Genomic DNA, 24,763 nt, shown 5'->3' with positions numbered 1-24,763 from the left:
CCAATTGTATGGTGCAATTTCTCCTGTTACCCTTATGAAAATGCAAAATTTGGTGCTAAAAGACATTTTTGTGGGAAAACAAAAACAGGCAGTAGTGGATTTTGCTAACTGCCGTTGTAGTGACTAGTACTTTGTAGTGACCAGTACATTGTGCCCAGCTCATACTTCTGGAGACACGAACCGGTAAATTAGGTGAGTTCTCATCGCTACAGAAATGCCAAACATGTGGAACTAAATGTGGTTTAGACACACTGCAGCTCAGAAGGGAGGGGGGCATTTGTATTTGGGAGTGCAGAATTCGCTGAATTTCTTTTAGGGGGTGAGGGCCATTTTGCTTTTCTAGAGCCTTTGTACTACCAGTAACTTGAAAGCCCCTATATTTCCAATAACAGACAGCGGACCTGAGTGGGGGCTTTTTTGTGGATTGAGTTGAAGCTTTTATTGGGAATATTTTACGTAACATTTGGGATCACATTTATCCTGCACTCTACGCTGAGCACTTACTTTAGGGTTTCCATCTAACTCTCCGAGTGACGTGATTCAAATAAAACCCCCGAGGGATCCATACCCTATATTGAGGCAGCAGAGTTACTCTGGACTCTGTCTGGCCTCTGCTCAGCGTTGTCCTTCTTTTTAGAGGTGCACAAATCTGTGGCCAACCGCACTTTTATGCACGCCTAAAAAGGCGGACACAGCTGGATCACAGGGCAGACGGCGTCCACGGTGCCTCCATCAGCCTCATTATAGGGAATCTTCCGACGGGGGTTCCGTCTGAATCACGTATTTCAGAGATTTACACAGAAACCCCGATGTAAGCACTCAGCGTAGAGTGCAGGATAAATGTGAGCCATGTCTTACTGCGATCTTTGGGAGTCAGAATGAACAAATCAACAGCAGGTGAAGAATTTATTTATTTTTTACGCTGTTCCTCGTGCGGTATTAGTGATATGACGACTTTATTCTTCAGGTCGGTGCAATTACAGCGACACCAGATTTATAGCAGGTTTTCATGTTTGACAGCTGTCACACACTAAAAGACTCTTTTTTTTGCAAAAACTAGTTTTTGCATCACCATATTTTCATAGCTATAATTTTCCCATATTTCTGCTGATAGAGTCATGTCAGGGCTTATTTTTTGCGGGATGAGTTGATGTTTTTATTGGTACCATTTTCAGGCACATGACATTTTTTGATCACTTTCTACTCTGATTTTTGGGAGGCAGAATAAACAAACACCAGCAATTAAGGAATTTGTTTTCAGCTTTATTCTTCAGGTCAGTACGATTACAGCGATACCACATTTATATGTTTTTTTTTATTTTTTGGGACTTTTACACAATAAAAACTATTTTATAGAAAAAATAATTATTTTTGCATCGCTTTGTTCTGAGAGCTATAACTTTTTTTATTTTCCGCTGACGGGGCTGTATTGGAATTTTATGTATTTTTATATGTATATATTTTTTTATTTTTTAAAAACTTCTGTACTCTGTACACTGATCGTGTCATGTCAGTATAAAGCAGTGTTTCCCAAACCCCATCTTCACGGCCCCCCACAGGTCATGTTTTCAGGATCTCCTTAGTATTGCACAGGTGAGAGAATTCCTGATGCCTTGATGATACTTCAATCACCTCTGTAATACTAAGGAGATCCTGAAAACATGACCTGTGGGTGGCCGTGAGGATGGGGTTTGGGAAACACTGGTATAAAGCCTGATTCAGATGTTCGTAATGCATGGAAGTCTGAATGAGGCTTTACTGCTTCGTCTGTGTTCCCTAATGAAGAATATGTTATGGATGGAAAATCAATAACACTATATTGAATAAAAATAATAATAAAAAATAAATAAATGAGAATATGTAAAGATTTTAGCAAACATTTTTGTTCACCTATGTACATTGGCTTTAATTTCAATCCAAAGAAGCTAACTGGATCTTTTGATAGATCTGTTGTGAAATCCTTGGAGTGTGCAGATTTAGATTCTATATTACTGAATATATTTAGTCTATGAGACCAAAGTTCTCAGCACTGCTTTTATAGTTTGTGTTTTTTCTGTCCATTTATTATAAGGGATGTCAGAGTGGACCTATGCCGGGGTAGTTATGATGTGACCACTGAATACTTTAGTACAGACTAGAATATGGGGGCACCTGCGTATGTCACTCTCTAAGGTTAGCATACATAGGACAATAGTGCAAATTTGTGAGAAAAGATTCAGCATACCTTGTAATTTATCCATTGAAATCCCTTCTCTTTTTATGCTTAGGTGTCTAATGGGCGGTGCTTATGCATACTCATATGGGAAGTCTGTCAATCACTGAAAAGGACGGCCCACTGGACTCCTAAGCTATGGAAGGCAAACAATGAAAATTTTTAAGGAAACCCAATTGTAAAAATGATTTTTAGCTCCAAATACATTCAGGTAAAAAAAAAAAGTTCCCTAAGATGGACAACTCCTTAACGACCTTGGATGTATGAGCATCCCCCTCAGCGTCGGAGCTCGCACCTTTCCGGGGACATGACAGCTGATCTGATCAGCTGTCATGTGCCCCTAACAGCCGCGGGTGGAATCGCGATCCACCCGCGGCTGTTAACATGTTAAATGCCGCAGTCAATCTCTGACAGCGGCTGCGGCGGAAGGACGTCACTAGTCCAGCCCATCGGTGCCCGTGTCACATGACCTTGGGTCGCCGATGGGTTGGCATCACAACCTGGGGTCTGCAGGAGACCCCTGCGGTTGTCATTGCCGAGATGCTATGAGCGCTGCCCAGCGGTCGGCACTCATAGCAAGTGAGCACTTTAACTGTTTTTTTTTGTGTAGCTCAGGTGATCAGATGATCACAGCTTTAAGTCTTGGGGGGAAAGGTTGAACTGGATGGACCTAGGTCTTTATTTAACAACGTTGCTATGGAGACTATTGAAGCATGTGAAAACTTTAAAAAAAAAAGAAGTTTTTAAAAATATTTAAAAAATTAAAAAAGTATAAAAGTTCAAATCACCCCCCTTCCAACCCATTCAAAATAACACAATAATAAAAAAAATCAAATATACACATAATTGGTATTGCCGCATTCAGAATCGCCCGATCTATCAATGTATAAAAAAAAATTAATCCAATCGGTAAATGGTGTAACGAGAAAAAAAATCAAAACGCCAAAATTAGGATTTTTTGGTCGTCACAACACTGCAATAAAATGCAATAAAAGGCAATCAAAAGAGCATATCTACCCCCAGATCCCAAAAAATGGAGATGTTATGGGTCTCGGAAAATGGCGACTTTTTTTTTTTTTGCAAACTTTGAAATTTTTTTTCACCACTTAAATAAAAAAGAACCTACACGTTTGGTGTCTATGAACTCGTAATGACCAGGGGAATAATAATAGCAGGTCAGTTTTAGCATTAAGGGTATGTGCTTAGAATGCAGATTTGAAGCAGAAATTTCCTGGGCATTTCTGCATCTCCTTGGAAGAAAAAACGCATGTGGATTTTACATGTGTTTTTTCATGCGTTTATGCATGCGTTCTTTTCAAGCGATTTTGAGCATCACTTGGAAAAGGGCTTGACAAGTTGGTCACACAATATAAATCCATGCAACTGGCATGGATTTATATTGTGTGACCAACTTAGAGGAAATTTCTACTATCAAATGCTGCATCTAAAGTAAAAAAAAAAAGAATTAAAAAGAAATAAAAAAACATATATTCACCTCTCCGGCGGCCCCCGGCAGCATCCTCTCTCCTCAATGTCCCGCGGTGTACTGTCAGGAACTGCGGTGACGTCATTTAGTCAGCTGATGGTCACACGACCATCACTTGACCACTGACGTCAGTGGTCGCGTGACCATCAGCTGACTAAATGACATCACCACAGGTCTTGCAAGTACACCGCGGGATGCCAAGGAGAGAGGACGTTGTCAGGAGGAGACCGGGGGCCGCTGGAGAGGTGACTATGAATATATTTTTTTATTTTTTACTTTAGAATTTAACTTGCAGGTACCATGGTACCCTGGTTGGATGAGAGTCTCCTCTTCTCCAGACCCGGGTTCCATCCGCGCATTGAACCGCATAACATCTGCATGTATACATGCGGATATTATGCAGTTCAATGCAAGTCAATGCCCAAATTGGTTGTGCTGCGGATTTTTCCGCAATGATAATCTGCAGCACATGTGGATTATCATTGGGATACATCCCAGATCTCTTACCAAGCGATTTTAATGCGTTTCCGACGCGGAAATGCAGCCGCGGAAACGCATTAAATCCGCATCGTGAGCACACAGCCTTAGTGAACATGGTACTTTTTTCACAACTTCACCACACTTTGAATTTTCTTCCCGTTTTCTAGTACACGATATGGTAAAACCAATGGTGGCGTTCAAAAGTACAACTTGTCCCGTAAAAAATAAGCCCTCACATGGTCATATTGACCGAAAAATAAAAAGGCTATGGCTCTGGGAAGAAGGGGAGCAAAAAACAAAAATGCAAAAACCCAAGGTGGTAAAAAGGTTAGGATGCTTTTGTGTTTTAGCTAGCCCAAGCTAAGCTGCGTGTCAGTTGTGCTCATTTTGCAAGAAAATGAGAAGGGCCATGTAGTTGGTTGCTACAGGAGACTACTCAAACGTTTCTTTCCTCTCCTTTTCGTAGGTGTCCCCAATGTTTAGGTATTGGAAGAGTACGACCTATGTACTAGCAGCCTGGTGTGCAGTGCACCTCCTACCCAAAAGCTACTCGTCACCACCCACCTGTCTCAGCAACATCTGATCCCCTCACGTGACCTAAACCTCCTACGAGCCCACATACACACTCCGCTTACATGAGCCACAACCAACATGCACGTTTCGCGCGTGCGCTGTATACGACACAACTTTGGCTTTAGGCGCTTCTACCGACGTTATTGTACTTAGAAAAAAATAATTGCTACGCGCATGCGCGCTATTAGTGTACTGAGTTTCTGTACGCATGCGTCATGTCCCTAGAACTATGGTCGTCGCCCGGGGTGAGCGGAGCAGGTTGCGCATGCGCACTGGCCCGGCAGGTCGGCCGCCCGGCCCCGGGGAGAACAGTGGCGGCGGCTCCATGGGAGGATGAAGGAGATGGTTGGAGGCTGTTGCGTGTGCTCGGATGAGAGGGGCTGGGCCGAGAACCCACTGGTCTATTGTGACGGCCACGGGTGCAATGTGGCGGTGCACCAAGGTGGGGCAACGCGTCCTGGGGGAGGGGCAAGTATTGACAGAAGGGGCGGTAGATAGGACACCTTTGGGGCAACTGTTCGGGTGAAAGGGTCAGGTGTATGGAGATGGACAGGGCTGGGGGGCTGACTACATTGTAAGGGTTAATAATGGGACACGCGCTATTTACATATATGCTAATGAAGTGTCATCTAAGCCAGTGCTAGCGCTCATTACTGTGCAGAAGGTGCTGCGTACAGGTATGTGCTAGCGCTCATTACTGTGCAGAAGGTGCTGCGTACAGATATGTGCTGGCGCTCATTACTGTGCAGAAGGTGCTGCGTACAGATATGTGCTAGCGCTCATTACTGTGCAGAAGGTCCTGCGTACAGATATGTGCTAGCGCTCATTACTGTGCAGAAGGTGCTGCGTACAGGTATGTGCTAGCGCTCATTACTGTGCAGAAGGTGCTGCGTACAGATATGTGCTAGCGCTCATTACTGTGCAGAAGGTCCTGCGTACAGATATGTGCTAGCGCTCATTACTGTGCAGAAGGTGCTGCGTACAGGTATGTGCTAGCGCTCATTACTGTGCAGAAGGTGCTGCGTACAGATATGTGCTAGCGCTCATTACTGTGCAGAAGGTGCTGCGTACAGATATGTGCTAGCGCTCATTACTGTGCAGAAGGTGCTGCGTACAGATATGTGCTAGCGCTCATTACTGTGCAGAAGGTGCTGCGTACAGATATGTGCTAGCGCTCATTACTGTGCAGAAGGTGCTGCGTACAGGTATGTGCTAGCGCTCATTACTGTGCAGAAGGTGCTGCGTACAGGTATGTGCTAGCGCTCATTACTGTGCCGAAGGTGCTGCGTACAGGTATGTGCTAGCGCTCATTACTGTGCCGAAGGTGCTGCGTACAGGTATGTGCTAGCGCTCATTACTGTGCCGAAGGTGCTGCGTACAGGTATGTGCTAGCGCTCATTACTGTGCCGAAGGTGCTGCGTACAGGTATGTGCTAGCGCTCATTACTGTGCCGAAGGTGCTGCGTACAGGTATGTGCTAGCGCTCATTACTGTGCCGAAGGTGCTGCGTACAGGTATGTGCTAGCGCTCATTACTGTGCCGAAGGTGCTGCGTACAGGTATGTGCTAGCGCTCATTACTGTGCCGAAGGTGCTGCGTACAGGTATGTGCTAGCGCTCATTACTGTGCCGAAGGTGCTGCGTACAGGTATGTGCTAGCGCTCATTACTGTGCCGAAGGTGCTGCGTACAGGTATGTGCTAGCGCTCATTACTGTGCCGAAGGTGCTGCGTACAGGTATGTGCTAGCGCTCATTACTGTGCCGAAGGTGCTGCGTACAGGTATGTGCTAGCGCTCATTACTGTGCCGAAGGTGCTGCGTACAGGTATGTGCTAGCGCTCATTACTGTGCCGAAGGTGCTGCGTACAGGTATGTGCTAGCGCTCATTACTGTGCCGAAGGTGCTGCGTACAGGTATGTGCTAGCGCTCATTACTGTGCCGAAGGTGCTGCGTACAGGTATGTGCTAGCGCTCATTACTGTGCCGAAGGTGCTGCGTACAGGTATGTGCTAGCGCTCATTACTGTGCCGAAGGTGCTGCGTACAGGTATGTGCTAGCGCTCATTACTGTGCCGAAGGTGCTGCGTACAGGTATGTGCTAGCGCTCATTACTGTGCCGAAGGTGCTGCGTACAGGTATGTGCTAGCGCTCATTACTGTGCCGAAGGTGCTGCGTACAGGTATGTGCTAGCGCTCATTACTGTGCCGAAGGTGCTGCGTACAGGTATGTGCTAGCGCTCATTACTGTGCCGAAGGTGCTGCGTACAGGTATGTGCTAGCGCTCATTACTGTGCCGAAGGTGCTGCGTACAGGTATGTGCTAGCGCTCATTACTGTGCCGAAGGTGCTGCGTACAGGTATGTGCTAGCGCTCATTACTGTGCCGAAGGTGCTGCGTACAGGTATGTGCTAGCGCTCATTACTGTGCCGAAGGTGCTGCGTACTGGTATGTGCTAGCGCTCATTACTGTGCGGAAGGTGCTGCGTACTGGTATGTGCTAGCGCTCATTACTGTGCGGAAAGTGCTGCGTACTGGTATGTGCTAGCGCTCATTACTGTGCGGAAGGTGCTGCGTACAGGTATGTGCTAGCGCTCATTACTGTGCGGAAGGTGCTGCGTACAGGTATGTGCTAGCGCTCATTACTGTGCGGAAGGTGCTGCGTACAGGTATGTGCTAGCGCTCATTACTGTGCGGAAGGTGCTGCGTACAGGTATGTGCTAGCGCTCATTACTGTGCGGAAGGTGCTGCGTACAGATATGTGCTAGCGCTCATTACTGTGCGGAAGGTGCTGCGTACAGATATGTGCTAGCGCTCATTACTGTGCGGAAGGTGCTGCGTACAGATATGTGCTAGCGCTCATTACTGTGCGGAAGGTGCTGCGTACAGATATGTGCTAGCGCTCATTACTGTGCGGAAGGTGCTGCGTACAGATATGTGCTAGCGCTCATTACTGTGCGGAAGGTGCTGCGTACAGATATGTGCTAGCGCTCATTACTGTGCGGAAGGTGCTGCGTACAGGTATTGATCGCATATATGATGTCTTCACATGTAGGAGATGGATGAGCTTTGTCCTCAGATGTTCCTCCTGGCCAGTATCTGAGTATTGGGCAGCTCAGACACCCATCCTAATAATGAGCGTGTAGGAGATGTCAGGGATGAAATCTGCAGCCTGATCTTACTTTCCATAGTGCCGGTCTGTAGGTGATATCCGGAGGAAGACGTGTACAGCGTCATTTGTTATCACTGAGACGACGCAGGAACGTGTCTACATAGAGCTCACTGAGCGTTGTGTGGTTGCTGTGCCGCTATGTGGTTACTTGTTGTCTCTGACAGCGGATGTGGCTTCTTATCACTGACTTCTCTCTGTCACTCACGTGACAAGAAGCCAGCGCTGTGATGGTACTCTGACTTGTAGATGAAGGCATGGTTTGTGTTTTGAAAGCTGCACCTCTATGGGGGGTGATTCATGTGTGAAACAGAAGTCATCTGTTTAATTCATGTTCATTAAAGGTTAAAATGGAAAAAGCACCTTTTGCAGTTTACTTGTTATTAAAAATCCTATTTGTTCTGAAGAATGGAGGGATGTTTAACTTTATGTATTGCTTGTTGCCTAGGATACCGGCCACCGCTGTGGTCTACTAGAGGTGGTCAAGCATGTGCAGTGCTTACAAGCTCTTTCCAATAGAGCGGCTATACTCTTCCATGAGCTGTTCAGATCACTGTTGGCTTCCGATCCGGCCAGGTTCAGTGTCAGTGTGCTCATCCTCCTCCTGCAGAGGCAAAGCTGCCTTATACTGCAGCATCGGGGGGCAGCACTGTTCACACCGGCGATGTCAGTCCAGCAGAAGCTCGCCCACCTCCCAGCAAGCGGGAAGCACACTCATGTCAAAAATGTGACAGTCCTTTTATTGGGTTTTCCAGGGTTAGAAAAATGTCTGTTTTTTTTGTTTTGTTGCCAGAAATGGCGCCACTTTCTCAGTGGGATGTGTTTGATATTGAAGCTCCGCTCTTTTGAATTTCATGAAGCTGAACGGCAATTCCATAATAAGCCCGTGGTCAGGAATTGCCTGATTTTTTTTGTTAATGAACGGAGCCATCTTTCATAAAGAAAGTGAAAAAAGCTAATAACACAGGTTATTTATTTAAGCAAGGCCAGAACTGAAAGAAGTGTATTAGGGAAGGACTATGTTGGCTAATAAAAAACCACATAGATGCAATAGTTTTGATTGATGGCAGTCCAGTTACTGAGCCCCTCCCACCCCCCACCAACAATCACCAGAATTACAGGAGTGTGGTCCCCACCTGGCTCCCATTTGCATGTATATTTTATAATAATATAGAGTAGTGATGTACAATATAGAAATGATAAAGCCCCCATACATCACCAAGGAGAGACTGACGCTGCCAGACTGAGCTACAGTTGCTTTGCCCCTCTTTAGCGATCGATATTGGCTTTCTGTAGATTTTGTCTCCTCTGTTTAATCCTGTAATGTTTTTCCCTCTCCTTCCAGCATGCTATGGGATTGTACAGGTGCCAACAGGTCCATGGTTCTGTCGGAAGTGTGAGTCACAGGAGAGAGCCGCCAGGGTGGTAAGTAGTGATATGTATGTGTGCTCAGTATGGTGTCCTATCCCGTCAGCAGATGCATCCTGTGCCTGTAAATCCACTGACACGGCACAGGCGGCTGATCTCGGGAGCTGGACTGACAGAGCAGTCGTGGGATTATATATCTTCACTGCTTGTGATCTGGTTTGTAAAGTGAGCAACTCTGTTCCTTTAATTCCCTACCATATTATTGTAGGCTTTTTAGAGAACATTGGACACATCTTGGGTACCAGGCTTTTACATTACATTCATTCTGTTTGGAGCATAGCCTTAACCTCTTAACGCTCCATGAATGATGTACTACTACATCATGCAGGCTCAGGAGCTGAGCATGCAACACACAGGACAGATTCTGGCTATTGCCAACTACTACTATTAACCTCTTAAACACCGCTGTTAATCACTGACAGCAGTTTTTAAGTGCTGTAGTCCTGCCCAGGTGTCTGTTTGGCGGGCCACCAGCCCTCCCGCGATGCAGTCGCAGGGAGCCATTGGGATGCTATGACAGCCAAGGGGCCTGCTGAAGGCCACGTGCCTATAATGTTAATTTTCCTGTGACTATATACAGCAATACTGATGTATTGCTGAATATAGTATTAGCAATTGCAGTGGACTAAAAAATAAAGCGAAAAGTAAAACAGAAGTATATAAAAATAAAAACATAAAAATTAAAATCACCCCCAGATATCCCCAGTTAAAAAATAAATAAATTAAAAAAAATGTAAAATAGAAAATCTAATTTGGCACCAGTGCATCTATAAAAGTCTGATCTATCAAATGTAAAATAAACTTACTTGATCAATAAATGCTGTAAAGATCAAAGTATCAGAATTGCATTTTTTCCGTCGCTGCAAAAAAACGCAATAAGCGATAAAAACATAATATGTCCATCAAAATAGTATAAATAGAAGGAAAGGGCTCCTCCCTCCTTGAGTGATCTGATGAGTAGAATATCGGACATTAGAAGATTGGAATATATGACAGCTATATTGAATGACAAAGTGTCCGTATTCGATACAATTTGGGCGCCCTGGGACTACTACTGGGCTCAGTATAATTGTTGATTAGCTCACTTCACTTTATCCCTCCCACCCCCCTTTCTTATGTGGCTGCGTGCCCACTATGCGTTTTTCAAGTGTTTTTGCCCCGGAATTTCTGCAGCGAAAACGCTTAAAAAACCGCTTGGTAATACGTGTCCCATGGTCCCCAATGATAATCCGCATGTGCTGTGCACATGCTGCTGAAATTTCCGCTGCGGATTATCATTGCGGAAAAATACACAGCATGTCCATTAATTTTGCGGACACGCAGCGTAATTGCCACTATTGACTTGCATTGAATCGCTTAATATCCGCATCACTACATGTGCACATGCGGATATTAAGCGATTCAATGTGCGGATGGTACCCGGGTCTGGAGAAGAGGAGACTCTCCTCCAGACCCAGGTACCATGGTACCTGTTAAAAAAAGAATTTGAAATAAAAAATTAACATTATACTTACCTTCCGATGTCCCCCGGTCTTTTGTCTTCTGCGTCCGGTCTCTTTTACGGCTCGCGGTGGTGTGAAGGGACCTTCCATGACATCATTTAGTCATGTGACAGGTCACGCGACCGCTGATGTCAGGGGCGCGTGACCTGTCACATGACTAAATGACGTCATGAAAGGTCCCTTCACACCACCGCGAGCCAAACAAGAGACCGGACGCAGTGGAGAAAAGACCGGGGGACATCGGAAGGTAAGTATAATCTTTATTTTTAACCATTTTTATTCTTTTTTTCAACTATTAACTTGGTCACACTATATATGCCGGTTGCATGGATTTATATAGTGTGACCAAGTTGTCAAGCACTTTTCCAAGTGATGCTAAAATCGCTTGGAAAAGCGCTTGATAACCCGCATGCAGAAATGCATGCAAAAACGCTTGACAAACGCTTCTACCTGGCGGGAAAAACGCATGTAAAATCCGCATGCGTTTTACCTGCCAGGGAGATGCGGAAAAAATATGCAGCATTTCTGCATCGTGGGCACTTATTCTGTCTCTGTCTTCGTCCATTGTCGATTAGTCTGTTTTATTTATGTTAATAAGCAGTTTTCTTTAATGACTTGGAAAGGTTTTGTAACAATAAATGGAAGGTCTTGACACAAAGGTGGGAGAAGAGACTGGTCTTGGGGCCTGTTTGTGCCCTCATCTTCTTGAGCTTATTACTTCATTGTCAACCAGTCATAAGATAAAGAAGGTCTTCCTAGCTATAGGAATGTTGGTTTTCCATTCAATTATCAGACTACAATGTAATGTGTTATTTGTATTATTGTATTGTATTATTCTATTTTATAATTCAATAAAAATTACAGTTAAAAAAAAATGGTATAAATAAAAACACCAGCTCGCCACACAAAAAAATAAAAAGATCTCACACAGCTCCATTGATGGATAAATGAAAAAGTTATGGGTCTCTCAAAATGACTGCATAAGCCTAATATTTAAAAAAAAAAAAAAAAAAAAGTTCAGAATTTTTTTAAGCCACTAATATAGTAAAAAAAAAAAGCTATAGATGTTTGGTATCGCTGTAATCGTACTAATCTCGAGAATCACATTTTCAGCTCATTTTACTGTAAAATTAACGCCCTAAAAATAAATCCCAAAAAAACATGGCTTAATTGTGTGTGTTTGTTTTTTTAAACATTTCATATCACTTGGCTTTTTATTTGCTATTTTCTCTTACGGTATATCATAAAATGAATGCTGTCATTCAAAACTACAACTTGTACCACAAAAAAATCAACCCCACATATTTCTGTTGGCTGAAAAATAAATAATAATAATAATAATAATAAAAATAAAAAAAAAGTTATGGCTATTTGAAAACTAGGGAGGAAAAAATGAAAATGCGAAAATGAAAATTGGATGCATCCATAAGGGATTAAAGGGGTTGTCCAGGCAAAACAAAATAAGAATATTACATCAATATGTAGGCTATCAGCACAGGAGAGGAATCACATTAGATAGGTTCCCAGCAAAGAAGATCGCCTTGTTGTGGCTGCTCGGCATGCGTGAATTGGCCAATTTATGCGCTAAGTATCTTCGCTTTTTCCTATCTTTCTAGAGCAGTAATGCAATTCAAATTTCATATATTCCATGTTTGCATACTATAGTGTTACAGAGTGCACCTTGATTTGTTAGTTATGTATGGAGTTGGCTCTTCTGAGTATGTACCTGTGCACGCCAGTTTTCTGTTTGGAAGTGACGGTCAGTCTTTTGATATTTGTACCTATGACAGTTTATTGGGCTGTTCACATGTCAGATTTTTTTTCCTCAGACCAAGTAGTCAATGCAAAATCGCAGAAACATGTCAGATATTGATCCAAGTGTCAGATCAAAATCAGCAATGCAAGTCTATGGGTCAGTGAAAAAATCCGACAGTATTCGAATGCCATCCGGGTGCTGTCCATTTTTCTACTCAGGAAACTGTAAACGTTCCTGTAGATGATTAAAAGCTGTTATGCTACAGAATTGTAAGGTATCTGTAAAAGTCGGATGCTGTGTGTGGCTCCATATGTCATGTCATTTTTTTTCTCACACCCATCAGATTTCGGAATGGCATTGCTTTTTTTCTTATGCTGAATACAGCTGAGAATAAATACGCAGATCTCCACTGCCTCATTGAATAACATTGGTCAGAGTATTATACCTTTTTTTTCTCGCATTGCACTCCTCTGATTTATATGCAGTGTGAGCAATCCCAAAAAGTTACACTCTCTCCCATCAGACCATCTTCACTGATCGGTTCTCAGTTAACTTATTCTGCAGCCAACATGTAGGCTATTTAAACAGTACAAAAGTTTTAATGAAACCACGTTGCAAAAATGATTTTTAGCCCTAAACACATAGATTTAAGGTCACATTTACAGTGGAAAACATGTAATGTAAATGAGAAAGATCATGAAGGGCCAAGAGTTAGCATGGCAAATCTGAAAGAAGACTTGTGTAGAGGCCCCCTGATCATCCCGGGAGGTGTAATTGTAGAGCTTTTTTAGTGCTTCAGATACTTTGCCTCTATACGAAGGTCTGATTTATGGTATGAAGTGCATTCTAGCAAACACAACGTATGTTAGTTGTGTCTGCAAATAAAGTTTATTGTGGAAATCTATATCTGAATAAAAATCACGAGACAAATACAAAGGGCCGTTACCCAATTTACTATTCTTACATTCTCTACCCGGATGCCCAATTCTCTCTCCAGTTACTGCCATCCCACAAGCACAGTATATATCAACCATTGATAAAGTGCAAGCCAATTTACATGTGATTTTTGGGAAAAAAGAATCCAGTCTCCTATTCTGTATGTCAAGCCAGTGCTTTATGTGAAGAGTCTTTTTTCTATAAGGAAGAGTTGGAGTCGAGCAAAAGTCTTTCATGTATGTTTAAATGAGTTATACGAATTCAGAAAATCAGTGTCCGGTGGCTGGATTTTGTTTAAAAAACAAACAAACTGTGTGTTACTCACCGTCCCTGGGTCCAGCGCTGAGTTTCCATGGCTGCTTGCTGTATCTGTTATTGTCTCCCCATATTCGTCATCACTGAGCTCCGTTATTGGCTCCAGCGGTGTCAACGTGATATTAGCGTTGCAGACAATAGCGGACACCGAAGTAGCGCCAGAGACTAAGGGCTGGACCCAGGAAAGGTGAGTAATGCACAGTTTGTTTTGCAGCATTCATCAGCCTGGGGAGTAGATGCTTTCCAAAACCAGAAAATTCCTTTAATGTAAACCACAATGGGACAGATTACCAACCAGATTTATACATCAGTAAATTAACAAAGATGATGCTCTACTTGGAAAAATTCTGGAAAATAACAAATCTCCAAACTGTGATCATAAATGCGATTGCCTGTTCCCTCTTTACAGGCGAAACACGTTAGGGGGCAGCACACCTGCTCTAGGGGATTATATTTAATTTTATCTATGCTATTTTAGGGACATAAAAGGGGTATTCCCATCTCCAACATCCCATCCAAATATGTAATAAGTGTAATAATATTAGCAAATACCTCCAATTAGAAATGTAGTATAGTTCTTCTGATTCGCTAAGTCTCTTTCCTCATGTGCAGTCATTGCAGGATCTTAGGTATCCATGGTTACAACCACTAGCAACTAGATAACTAACTGTCACTTTATCAGTGGTTGTAACCATGGATACCTAAGGTTCTGCAATGCCTGTGCATGAGGAAAGAGACATAGCGAATCAGAAGAACTATACTACATTTCTAATTGGAGATATTTGCTAATCATATTATTATTACACCTACTACATATTGTGATAGGATCTTGGAGAATCTTCATATACTGGACCGGCCATCGTATAATATAATATATTTCTATTTTTTTCAGATGCTGTTTATTATACATTAAATATTTTAGTTTCATTTATTTGATGTTTACTATTGACTATTATTGCATTTAACAGCACTTTATATATTATGATATGGATCAAATCTATTTATGCACTATTACCCCATGATATATTCGTCTACCACCTTCACCATACATACCCCCATTGCACTTGTTGCTATTTGTGTTTTTATTTATATAATGATGTAATTGAATAACATTTTTCCTATTAATACTAAACATTATGGTACCTATTTGTGTGTAGGTATATAATAGTTTTACTAGGTACACAAGCAGCCATATATTTTGACTCATTGATGATTCATTATTGGTACCCTTTAACTGGGTTGTCCGGTCTAAAACGACAAGTTTGCAATCACTTTAAGTGCCGACTTGTGGATCCTCCCAGCGCACGCATTGTGGGGATTCACCGGTGTCAGTGCCGGGAACGGTGATCATGTGACTGCCAGTATGTGATATGCACACTCCCGGCCAGAACCCTACTAGACTGTTTCCGGTCTCGCTCAATGCAAGTGTATTCCGTAAGGTCGGATACAGTCTAGTCTTATTCTGTCTGGGGATATGCATATTGCATATGTGCGGTACGTGAGCGCTATTCCCGGTCACATAGAGTGACTTCAGACTTGTCATTTTAGACCTGACAACCCCTTTAAAGTTGCTTCTGAGCATATCTGTATTGTTAAGTGAGGACTTTGAACTTCCTGTTATGCGTCTTGTGTAACGCACTAGTGGAATTCACATGCATGGTGTTTAGTATAGCAAAGTTCACAGCTTTATTAAAGGGAACCTGTCACTAGTCATGCTGCCCCAAGCACATGCAGCATGAAACAGAACCCCACTGCATGATTGCAGCCAAGTGTGTTTTGCTCTGAAATCACTGCTTCTTTTCAGAATAAACATGCTTTGAAAAGTTGCATAATTTTGGCGCAAATCAAGGCTGTGTTAAAATTTTGAGACTTTTGGCGTTCTCACAACATTTTTCTCAGCTCCAACAAAGTGGGCGGAGCAGAGACGTGGGCATGGTGATCGCCGCTTATCAAGCGCATGACGAGTGACGGCGTTCGCTATGCCACAAATCTTACTCCAGCGGGGACTGGAGTAGGATTTGTGGAGAGGCGCACACAGAGGTGTAGACCCCTTGGCATATGCCTCTTCATGAATCAGGAGCATCTGACTAGGACCACCCTTCATCAAGACTGGTGTGAAGAATGTCGGTCCTGATGAATCGGGCTTATGTGTCTATGTGACTAGTCCGATGTAGTCCCTGGCCAGCTTCTCCGTGCTCCATAACTGATAGGACTCTCCCTACGTCTGTATATAGGCAGAGACCTGTCTGTCAACTGGAGCGGGGCGGAGAGAAGCATTGGACTAGTCAGCTGAGACATTCAGTCCCTGGCTGGCTTTTCAAAGCGTGTTTATTCTGATATGCTGTAAAACACACACTTCTACAGTTGTGCAGCCGGACTCTGCCCAAACCATGGGCAGCATAAACTTGCTGAAACGTCACCTTTAAAATGAATCCTAATGAGAGTACTGCTCATATCAGTAATATGTATAGTTGTGGCGTCCGGGATGGGTCGTGCTACCCAATAGTGAAACATAAGGAGGCACATGCATAACCCCCAGCATTGTGTCCACTGTTGTTAGTAAGGTTAGACAGATGTTCGCTAACTTCACCAACCTAAGGCAAAAGTGCACGCTCGATCTTCATCCCCAGCTAGGTGACCACATTTATTACTCAGTTTATGCCTTGGCATAAAAACGTTGCAATTTTGGCCAAAAAGCCAAACAATGCGGAAAACATAAGTTAGCCTTCCACATTTGCCATAAGTTAAAAACGTGGATATGGCTACAATGAGGTAGGTGAGGCCACCACATTTTACATGTAAACAACAAAAGACAGAAATGGAGCTTAACAGAATACAATTAGAAAAGAAATTTTATTGATATAAATACATTAAGGTACATATAAAATCATAAGAGGGAATATAATTCCTGATGTGTGCAAAAGAGAGCAGAAAATCCCCCCACAAACAGACCTCAGGTAGGCATCATTAAAGTGCAAAATATGATGTGCAGCAAAGAGTAAACACTATGCATACCCAACCACAGGGGAGCAAAAAATGTTGCTACAATACCCCATAATCTGTACAAAAGCTAAAAGCAATATTGAGTAATAGGAAATGCAAGTTTTGCACACATCAGGAATTATATTCCCTCTTATGGATTTTATATGTACCTTAATGTATTTATATCAATAAAATTTCTTTTCTAATTGTATTCTGTTAAGCTCCATTTCTGTCTTTTGTTGTTCATGTGTTCTGGAGCTATGTTGCTGGTTTGACACGTTTGCGCTCGTGGATTTCCATGGGCACCGGCGTGCCTCCAGCAATTATGTTTTTGGGTTTGATTTTGCTAACATTTTACATGTATTAGATGAAAATGAAAGCTAAAATGTGGCAAACATTTTGGCACAAATCTAAGGCGGCTCATTTTCTGCATTTTCAGCAATCTCTAACTCTCTAATGCGCCGGTCAGGTGTCCTTTTTTTTTTGTTTAAATTGGAATGTGAAATACCAGTCTTAGCAATTACTGGGCTGAAGGGTATATTCACACATGAATCAAGATTTCTTGCAGAAATATTGGCCACTGAAAATCAGATTAATCTGAATGAGGTTGTTTTGGCCACAAGCACTGATTCAATTAACTGTATATATGAATGGGGCAGACGAATATCTGCTGTGAATCTGGTGTGAATTCACTCTACAGGTGTCTGTACACATTTGAACAATGTTGACGGAACCTGCATATTTTGGGAAGACGAGCCCTACACTCTCATGTTTATGGTGGCCTCCTGTCTATCCAGCAACTCTTGATCCTCTTGTTCTACCACTCTTCAGGTGTCTGACAGTGGCTTCTCCCCTCCCCACCATTAAACCTTGCATAACAATAGCCAACTGCTATTGAAGTTCTTTGGGCTTCTTAAAGGGGTATTCCGGCTCAGCTGACTTCTGTATTGGGAGGTGAGTTGGGCCGGTTAAGTGATCATGTCTTTTGATACCTCCAGAATGCACACAAGTCCTTCAAAGTATCGTGCATCTGTCTTAGGCCATGTTCAATATTTGGTCAGTATTTTACCTCAGTATTTGTAAGCCAAAACCAGGAGTGGGTGATAAATACAGAAGTGGTGACGAGTTTCTATCATACTTTTCCTCTGATTGTTCCATTCCTGGTTTTGGCTTACAAATACTGAGGTAAAATACTGACCAAATACTGAACGTGTGAACGTGGCCTTAGACTGATACCTGCAGGACGGTGGAACCTAGTCATTAGAATACATGAGTGCATCCTAGCTGGTATCAGTATAGGACAGGTCAGAATTAAATCACATATAATATATAATATTTATCTGAATTTTATGGGTTTTAACCTTGAACATTGCCAAAGCTGGAACAATCTTGTGCTTTGATAACCAGTGTGCTGTAAATGTCTATTTCCTAGTAAATATTCTTATCAACACTGGTCGGCCATGACAGAGCAACCCAATAGAAGGCCATGTAATATAACCTTAAGAGAGTTCTTATGTTAATACACGTCTTATACAGAAATCTGAGATTTCCAATAAAAGGAATATGATAAAAAGAAAATTGTTAGGGGATGATGAAATTGGTATGTAGAATAGATTTAGCTTAAGTAGCAACTCCCATAAGAAGGTTGTATGTAGCACTGCAGAGAACGCAGATACCTCCCTCCCCCTTACCCTGCAAAAACTATTAACAGAATGTAGACTGTTCCTTATGGTAACCTACATTCTGTGTATGCCAGCCCCAGCATTATGTAATCACATACCTACAGATGAAGAGTACTGCAAATATTTTGTGTAATTGACCATTCTATTATTCTCCTTTCCAGAGATGTGATCTTTGTCCACATAAAGAGGGGGCGCTGAAGAGAACGGACAATGGAGGTAAGGCTAACTCCAGATTTACAGATCCCCTCTCTCATATGATAATTACTCCTTGTTTTGAGGTCAGAACTGTAGTTCATTTTCTGAGATTGACAATTTTCTCTATGTAAAATGGCAAAATATTGTGCCTTTCTTTAGCGCCACATGCATTTTTCTCACTCAAGAAAATGTTTTTTTCAAGTATGGGTTAAAAGTGTACCCAGTGATTAAGCAGATTCCCATAGGTCAAATCGATCCATGAACAATATGATTATCGTTAACTATTGTAGAGTCTTTAAAGAAGATGTCAGGGGAAAATAAGTTATCAGCAATTCTCATGATGGGTGATAACTTACTGACTGGTGAGGGTCCGACCACTTGGACCCACACCGATCATCAGAACTCTGAATGTTTATCCCCCAACGGGGCACTTATATCCTCATTACAAAATGGAGTGGCAGGTCAGTTGCTTTATACATTCTCTAAGGCAGTGTTCTCCAACTCCAGTCCTCAAGGCCCACCAACAGGTCATGTTTTCAGGATTTCCTTCCTATTACACAGGTGATGTAATTATTGTCTGTGCAGGTGATGGAATTATCACCTGAGCAATACTAAGGAAATCCTGAAAGCATGACCTGTTGGGGAACCCTGATCTAAGGGGCTGCCAGAAAAAACCAAGTGCAGCACTCAGTATTCCCATACTGAATGAACGGAGCGGCGGTTGAGCATGTACACTGCTGATCCATTATTACAGGGATAAAAGTGCCCCATTCTAATGGTCAGACCCAACCGATCAGTAAGTTATCAGCCATCCTATGGGTAGGTGATAACTTGTTTTCACCAGACAATTCTTTTAAAATCAACTATAATTATGTTTATGGCTAGCCTCGGACATTATTAATGGATTTGACAGAATAGAGATGGCTACTTGACCCAAAAACTGATAATCTCATCTTTTTCAACTTTTTAAAATGTCTTGTTAATACTTCCCACAGGCTGGGCACATGTGGTGTGTGCGTTATATATCCCAGAGGTTCAGTTTGCAAATGTGTTGACAATGGAGCCTATTGTCCTGCAGTATGTGCCACATGATCGATTCAACAAGGTAATTGGCTATAAGGGCCCTTTAACTTTCAGAATGTCACAGATGTGTTTTGCCAGCTGTGTGCCTCCATTCTTTATTCCAGTCTCACTATGTTTCCTTCCATAGACTTGCTATATATGTGAAGACCAAGGACGAGAAAGCAGGGCTGCATCTGGGGCCTGTATGACTTGTAACAGACATGGGTGTCGACAGGCATTCCATGTGACATGGTGAGAGTTTCATATCAATATGAAACTAGTGCAAAATTTACAGGTTCCTTCACAAACTGTTTTAGCCATGATTGTGTGGCTTAATATACGTTCTATAGGGGTGGAATATGGATTTCGCTCAGATACTCAGCACCAGGCACAGTCTGGTGGTGAGAAGTACTGCTGTACAGGGATGAAAAGTGAATCGGACACAGCACTACACCAACAGTCATAATGGGATGGTTTATCATAGGAATTTGCCATTACTATATGAGATGGGAAAGTCATGAAGGAACACACATGGAAATAAAGAGTAAAAGTGTGAAGCAAACCAGAATTTGTGTTTAAACCCTAGATTTCTCAAAGTACCCCCTAGTTTACTCTGATGACAGCTTTACACCCCCTTAGCATTCTCTCAAGCTCCGTCATCAGGAATGGCTTTCTAATAGTCTTGAAAGAGTTTCCAGACGTGCTGAGCACTTATTGGCTGCTTTGCCTTCAATACAATGCAGCACTTTATCCCTCTCCTTCTTGGTTATATAGCCTTACTTTAGACTGAAGGTGAGGTTTGGGATGAGATGTAGGGTGGTGCATAACTGTGAAGTGCTTTGTGAGTGAGAGTGATAAGTTTATATTGCACTCTGTAGTGGATGGGTAACCAGTGCAATGACTGGCACACGGTAGAGGCATCGGTGCAGCGGTTGGAGAGGAATATGATCCCGGCTGCTGCATTCAGGACGGATTGGAGAGGGGAGAGTTTAGTAAGAGGGAGACCGATTAGTAGAGCGTTGCAATAGTCTAAGAAAAAAGTCATATTCTAGAGATGTTTTTGAGGTGTAGGTGACATGAGTGAGCGAGTGATCGGATGTAGGGGGTGAATCAAAAATCTGAATCAAGTGTGACCCCCAAGACAGAGGGCATGTTGCTGGGGAGTAATGGTGGAACCACACACGGAAATGGTAATAGTGGGCATAGGTAGGTCAGTGGAGGGAGGAAATACAAGGAGTTCAGTTTTTGACAAATTCAGTTTCAGATAGAGGAGGGATGACATGTCATGTAGAATGCTGTGGTAGCCATGCTGAGTAAATGTGCCTTAAATTTGGAATAAGTCACTAACGGTGTCAGAAAAGCACCCCCACGCCATCACATCTCCCACAACATGCCTCACTGTGGTAACCACACATGTATAAAGCATCCACTACACGTTTTCTGCATCTCAAAATGAAAAATTTTGACTTCTCAGACCACAGTACATATTTCCACTGATCTTCTGTCCAGTTCTAGTAAAAAAGACAAACCTAAGACAGAAGCAAAATGAACATATACCCTGCTGTAAGTACATAATTAAAAGTAATAGTGCATATAAATAACATAGGGTACTTAGTAAACACTGTTTTTGATCAAGAATAAAAGTGGAAAAGCCATCCCACCAGCGACAAGGAGTACCCAAATCGGAATGGTCCTAACCTCTGGTATTAAAACCTTCAAGGTTCAAGCATTTTTCCAGAATGACTGACCTTCATGTCTTAAAGTAATGATAGACTGTTGTTACTCTTATTTGAGTGGTTCTTGCCATTTTCTGGCTTAGAACAGTTGTGGAATAGGGCTCAGCACTGTGTGGAACTGTGTACCAACACTGCCTCTGAAAAACACAGCCAATATGCGCAAACACTTTCTGAAGGCCAGTGATTCCACAAATGGACTCTTTACATATCTGTTCATTGTAAGCCATTCCTAGTGACTACCTAATACCTGAGAGAATGTCAAGTGGATCTAAGGCTGTCATCAGAGGAAAAGGCAGGTACTTTAACCCCTTAACAACCTTGGGTCTTTCTGTTTTTGATGTTTTTATTTTTTGCTCCCCTTCTTCCCAGAGCCAGAACTTTTTTCATTTTCGTTCAATATGGCTGTGTGAGGGCTTATTTTTTGCGGGACGAGTTGTACTTTTAAGCACTATCACTGGTTTTACCATATCGTGTGCTGGAAACGGGGAAAAAAATTCCAAGTTCGGTGAAATTGCAAAAAAATGAAATTCCACAGTTGTTTTTTGGGTTCTTTTTTTTTACCACGTTCACTGAATGCTAAAACTGACCTGCCATTTTTATTCTCCAGGTCATTACAAGTTTGTAGACACCAAACATGTATAGGTTCTTTTTTATTTTAAGTGGTGAAAAAAAATCCTAAGTTTGCTAAAAAAAAAAAAAAATGGTGCCATTTTCCGAGACCCGTAGCGTCTCTATTTTTCAGGATCTGGGGCCGGGTGAGGGCTTATTTTTTGCACGCTGGGCTGTCATTTTTATTGATACCATTTTGGGGTAGATCCGATGTTTTGATCGCCCATTAATGCATTTTATTGCAATGTTGCAGCGACCAAAAAAACGTAATTCTGGCGTTTAGAATTTTTTTTCTCACTACGCCGTTTACCGATTGGATTAATTCTTTTTTTATATTGATAGATCGGGCGATTCTGAACTCGGCGATACCAAATATGTGTGTGGTTTTTTTTTTTAAATTATTTTGTTTTGAATGGGGCAAAAGGGGAGTGATTTAAACTTTTGTATTTTTTTAACATTTTTAAAAACTTTTTTTTTTACACTTACTGCATGCTTCAATAGTCTCCATAGGAGACTAGAAGCAGCAGTTGTCTGATTGCTTCTACTGCATACAGGCGATGAGCAGATCGCCTGTATGCAGGAGAAATGCTCCTGTGCTATGAGTGCCGACCACTAGGTGGCGCTCATAGCTAGCGAGACATGACAACCACAGGGGTCTGCTGCAGACCCTGGGTTGTCATGCCAACCCATCGGTGACCTGCGATCACATGATGGGGTCACCGATGGGCGGGGCCTAGGACGCGCTTCCTGGAAGCGCGAGTTAAATGCCGCTGTCAGAGATTGACATCGGAATTTAACTAGCTAACAGCCGCGGGTGGATCGCGATTCCACCGGCGGCTGTTGCTGGCACATGTCAGCTGTAATAATCAGCTGACATGTGCCTGGTTCAGTGCGGGTTCAGCGCCAGAGTCCCCGCTGAACCGGCCTTTCCGACCTGGCGCGTACTATTACTGACCAGGTCGGAAAGGGGTTAAGAAATCCTAAGGTTTAACACAAATTTTGATGTCTTTCACACATGTTGTGTGTGGCTTCGTGTTTTTTCTGCCTTCAGACTGAATCTATAATGTGCACATTCCAATAATAACAAGCAAAACCATTGCATGAACAGATGTGTGCAAACTTTTCATGGGTCATTTTTATTTTTTTTTAATCATAGTGCCCAGATGGCTGGTCTGTTATGTGAGGAGGAGGCTCAGGAAGTGGACAACGTCAAGTATATTGGATACTGCAAATACCACTATAACAAGATGGTTAGAGATCCACAGGTATCGGTCTCCGTTTACTTTTCTGTTACTAGTTTCAAGGTCAACTATCTGCACAGTGACGTTAAACTAACTTTAAAAACATTAGGGTGCTTTCACATTGCGTTCCGGCACCCGTTCAGTGGCCCTGTCGGGATTACGTCTCAACCCCCCTGCAAAATGGGAATCGGACGTATGTGCCAACAGGCCATAGACTATAATGGTGTGCTCTGCCGGTGCCATTATAGTCTATGGCACCGTTGGTGCATGCACCCGAATCACGTTTTTTGGAGGGTTCAGAAAGCACCCTAACAGAATTCCTTGACCAGCAGTCCTCTGATATAATGTTGTTCATGGCTCCAATCTTTAGTAGCATCTTTCCAGACCTGCAGCCGGACTATATTTCTAATTCCTTATGGCTTCCTGGTTATCCATAAAACCTCTCTGGGCTGTTGGACTATAGCCTGCTTATGGAAAACTGCTACAAGCTGCAGGTAATACTGCATTCACATTTCTGCAGTCAACAAGCAGAGATGTTCCTAACGGTTATCTTCCCATAAAATCAAAGAAGATCACACCTCTTATTATATTTGGCTTGTAAAAGGCCCTGTGTGGCCAAAATGACCATTTTTTTCCCTTTTTATGTGGTAGCCAATAGATTCCTTGGAGGAGAATGTCTTGTGCCTTGGACCTTATTTGACTTTTTAATGATCTGGCAACACTGTGAGTAGTTGCACCAAGACTTGCAAGTTTCCCAAGGGCAGTCCCAGAACTGGAAAGTGCCCCTTGTTTTTGATGGATGACTTCCATTTTGACATGCACAAAAATTTCGGGCATGCACCATGCATTCTCCGTTCAACACATATTTGTACTCTTAGGCTATATTCATACATGTTGTGTTTTTTTTCTACTGCAAATCTTTTCTCTGGCAGGAAACAGCTGCGTTAAAAATGATGGTTTTGGTGCATTTTTTGCTTCGTTTTTTGACCACCCATTACTTCATGTGGGTGAAAAAACGCTGTAAATACACATCGTTCTCTGCAACAAAAACGCTAAAAGAAGTGACATGCTCTATTTTCCAAAAACACAACCAAGTCCAAAATACGCAGTAAAAAAAAAACAACAACACGTGTGAACAGAGAATTATGGTTTCTCATAGACTTTTCTGGTACTGAAAAACGCAGCTGAAAATTTGCATAAAATCTGCAGCAAAATACGCTGTAAAACCTAACGTGTGTGAACATAGCCTTAGGCTATGTGCCCACGTTCAGGATTTGATTGCAGAAATTTCTGCAGCGTTTCTGCATCTCTTGGCAGGAAAAACGTTGCAGAAAAAAATGTGCATTTTGATGCATTTTTTGATGCATTTTTGTACATCAATGAATGCTTTTTGGAGCTAAATAAAGATATT

The 24,763-nt window shown here is 42.5% G+C and overlaps 1 protein-coding gene across 2 annotated transcripts in view; it reads left to right on the top strand.

The window, feature by feature from the left end:
* The first annotated feature begins 4,929 nt into the window (after positions 1 to 4,929).
* The window catches only part of MLLT6 (MLLT6, PHD finger containing), a 41,517-nt gene continuing 21,683 nt past the window's right edge, over positions 4,930 to 24,763 (top strand). Inside the window, exons 1-6 of one of the 2 annotated variants that reach the window (XM_073683461.1) lie at positions 4,930 to 4,996; positions 9,254 to 9,333; positions 18,671 to 18,725; positions 19,700 to 19,809; positions 19,915 to 20,018; positions 23,268 to 23,376. In XM_073683461.1, the coding sequence (XP_073539562.1) occupies positions 4,960 to 4,996; positions 9,254 to 9,333; positions 18,671 to 18,725; positions 19,700 to 19,809; positions 19,915 to 20,018; positions 23,268 to 23,376 (495 nt within the window). In that variant the 5' untranslated portion in view covers positions 4,930 to 4,959. The other variant, XM_073683460.1, reaches the window with a different exon arrangement.

The sequence above is a fragment of the Phyllobates terribilis genome, unplaced genomic scaffold, assembly GCF_046119375.1.
Source record: "Phyllobates terribilis strain yellow unplaced genomic scaffold, ASM4611937v1 Scaffold_5__5_contigs__length_657084704, whole genome shotgun sequence".
Lineage (NCBI taxonomy): Eukaryota > Metazoa > Chordata > Amphibia > Anura > Dendrobatidae > Phyllobates > Phyllobates terribilis.
Note: the sequence above shows the minus strand (reverse complement) of the source record. Positions and strands in the feature narration are given on the sequence as shown.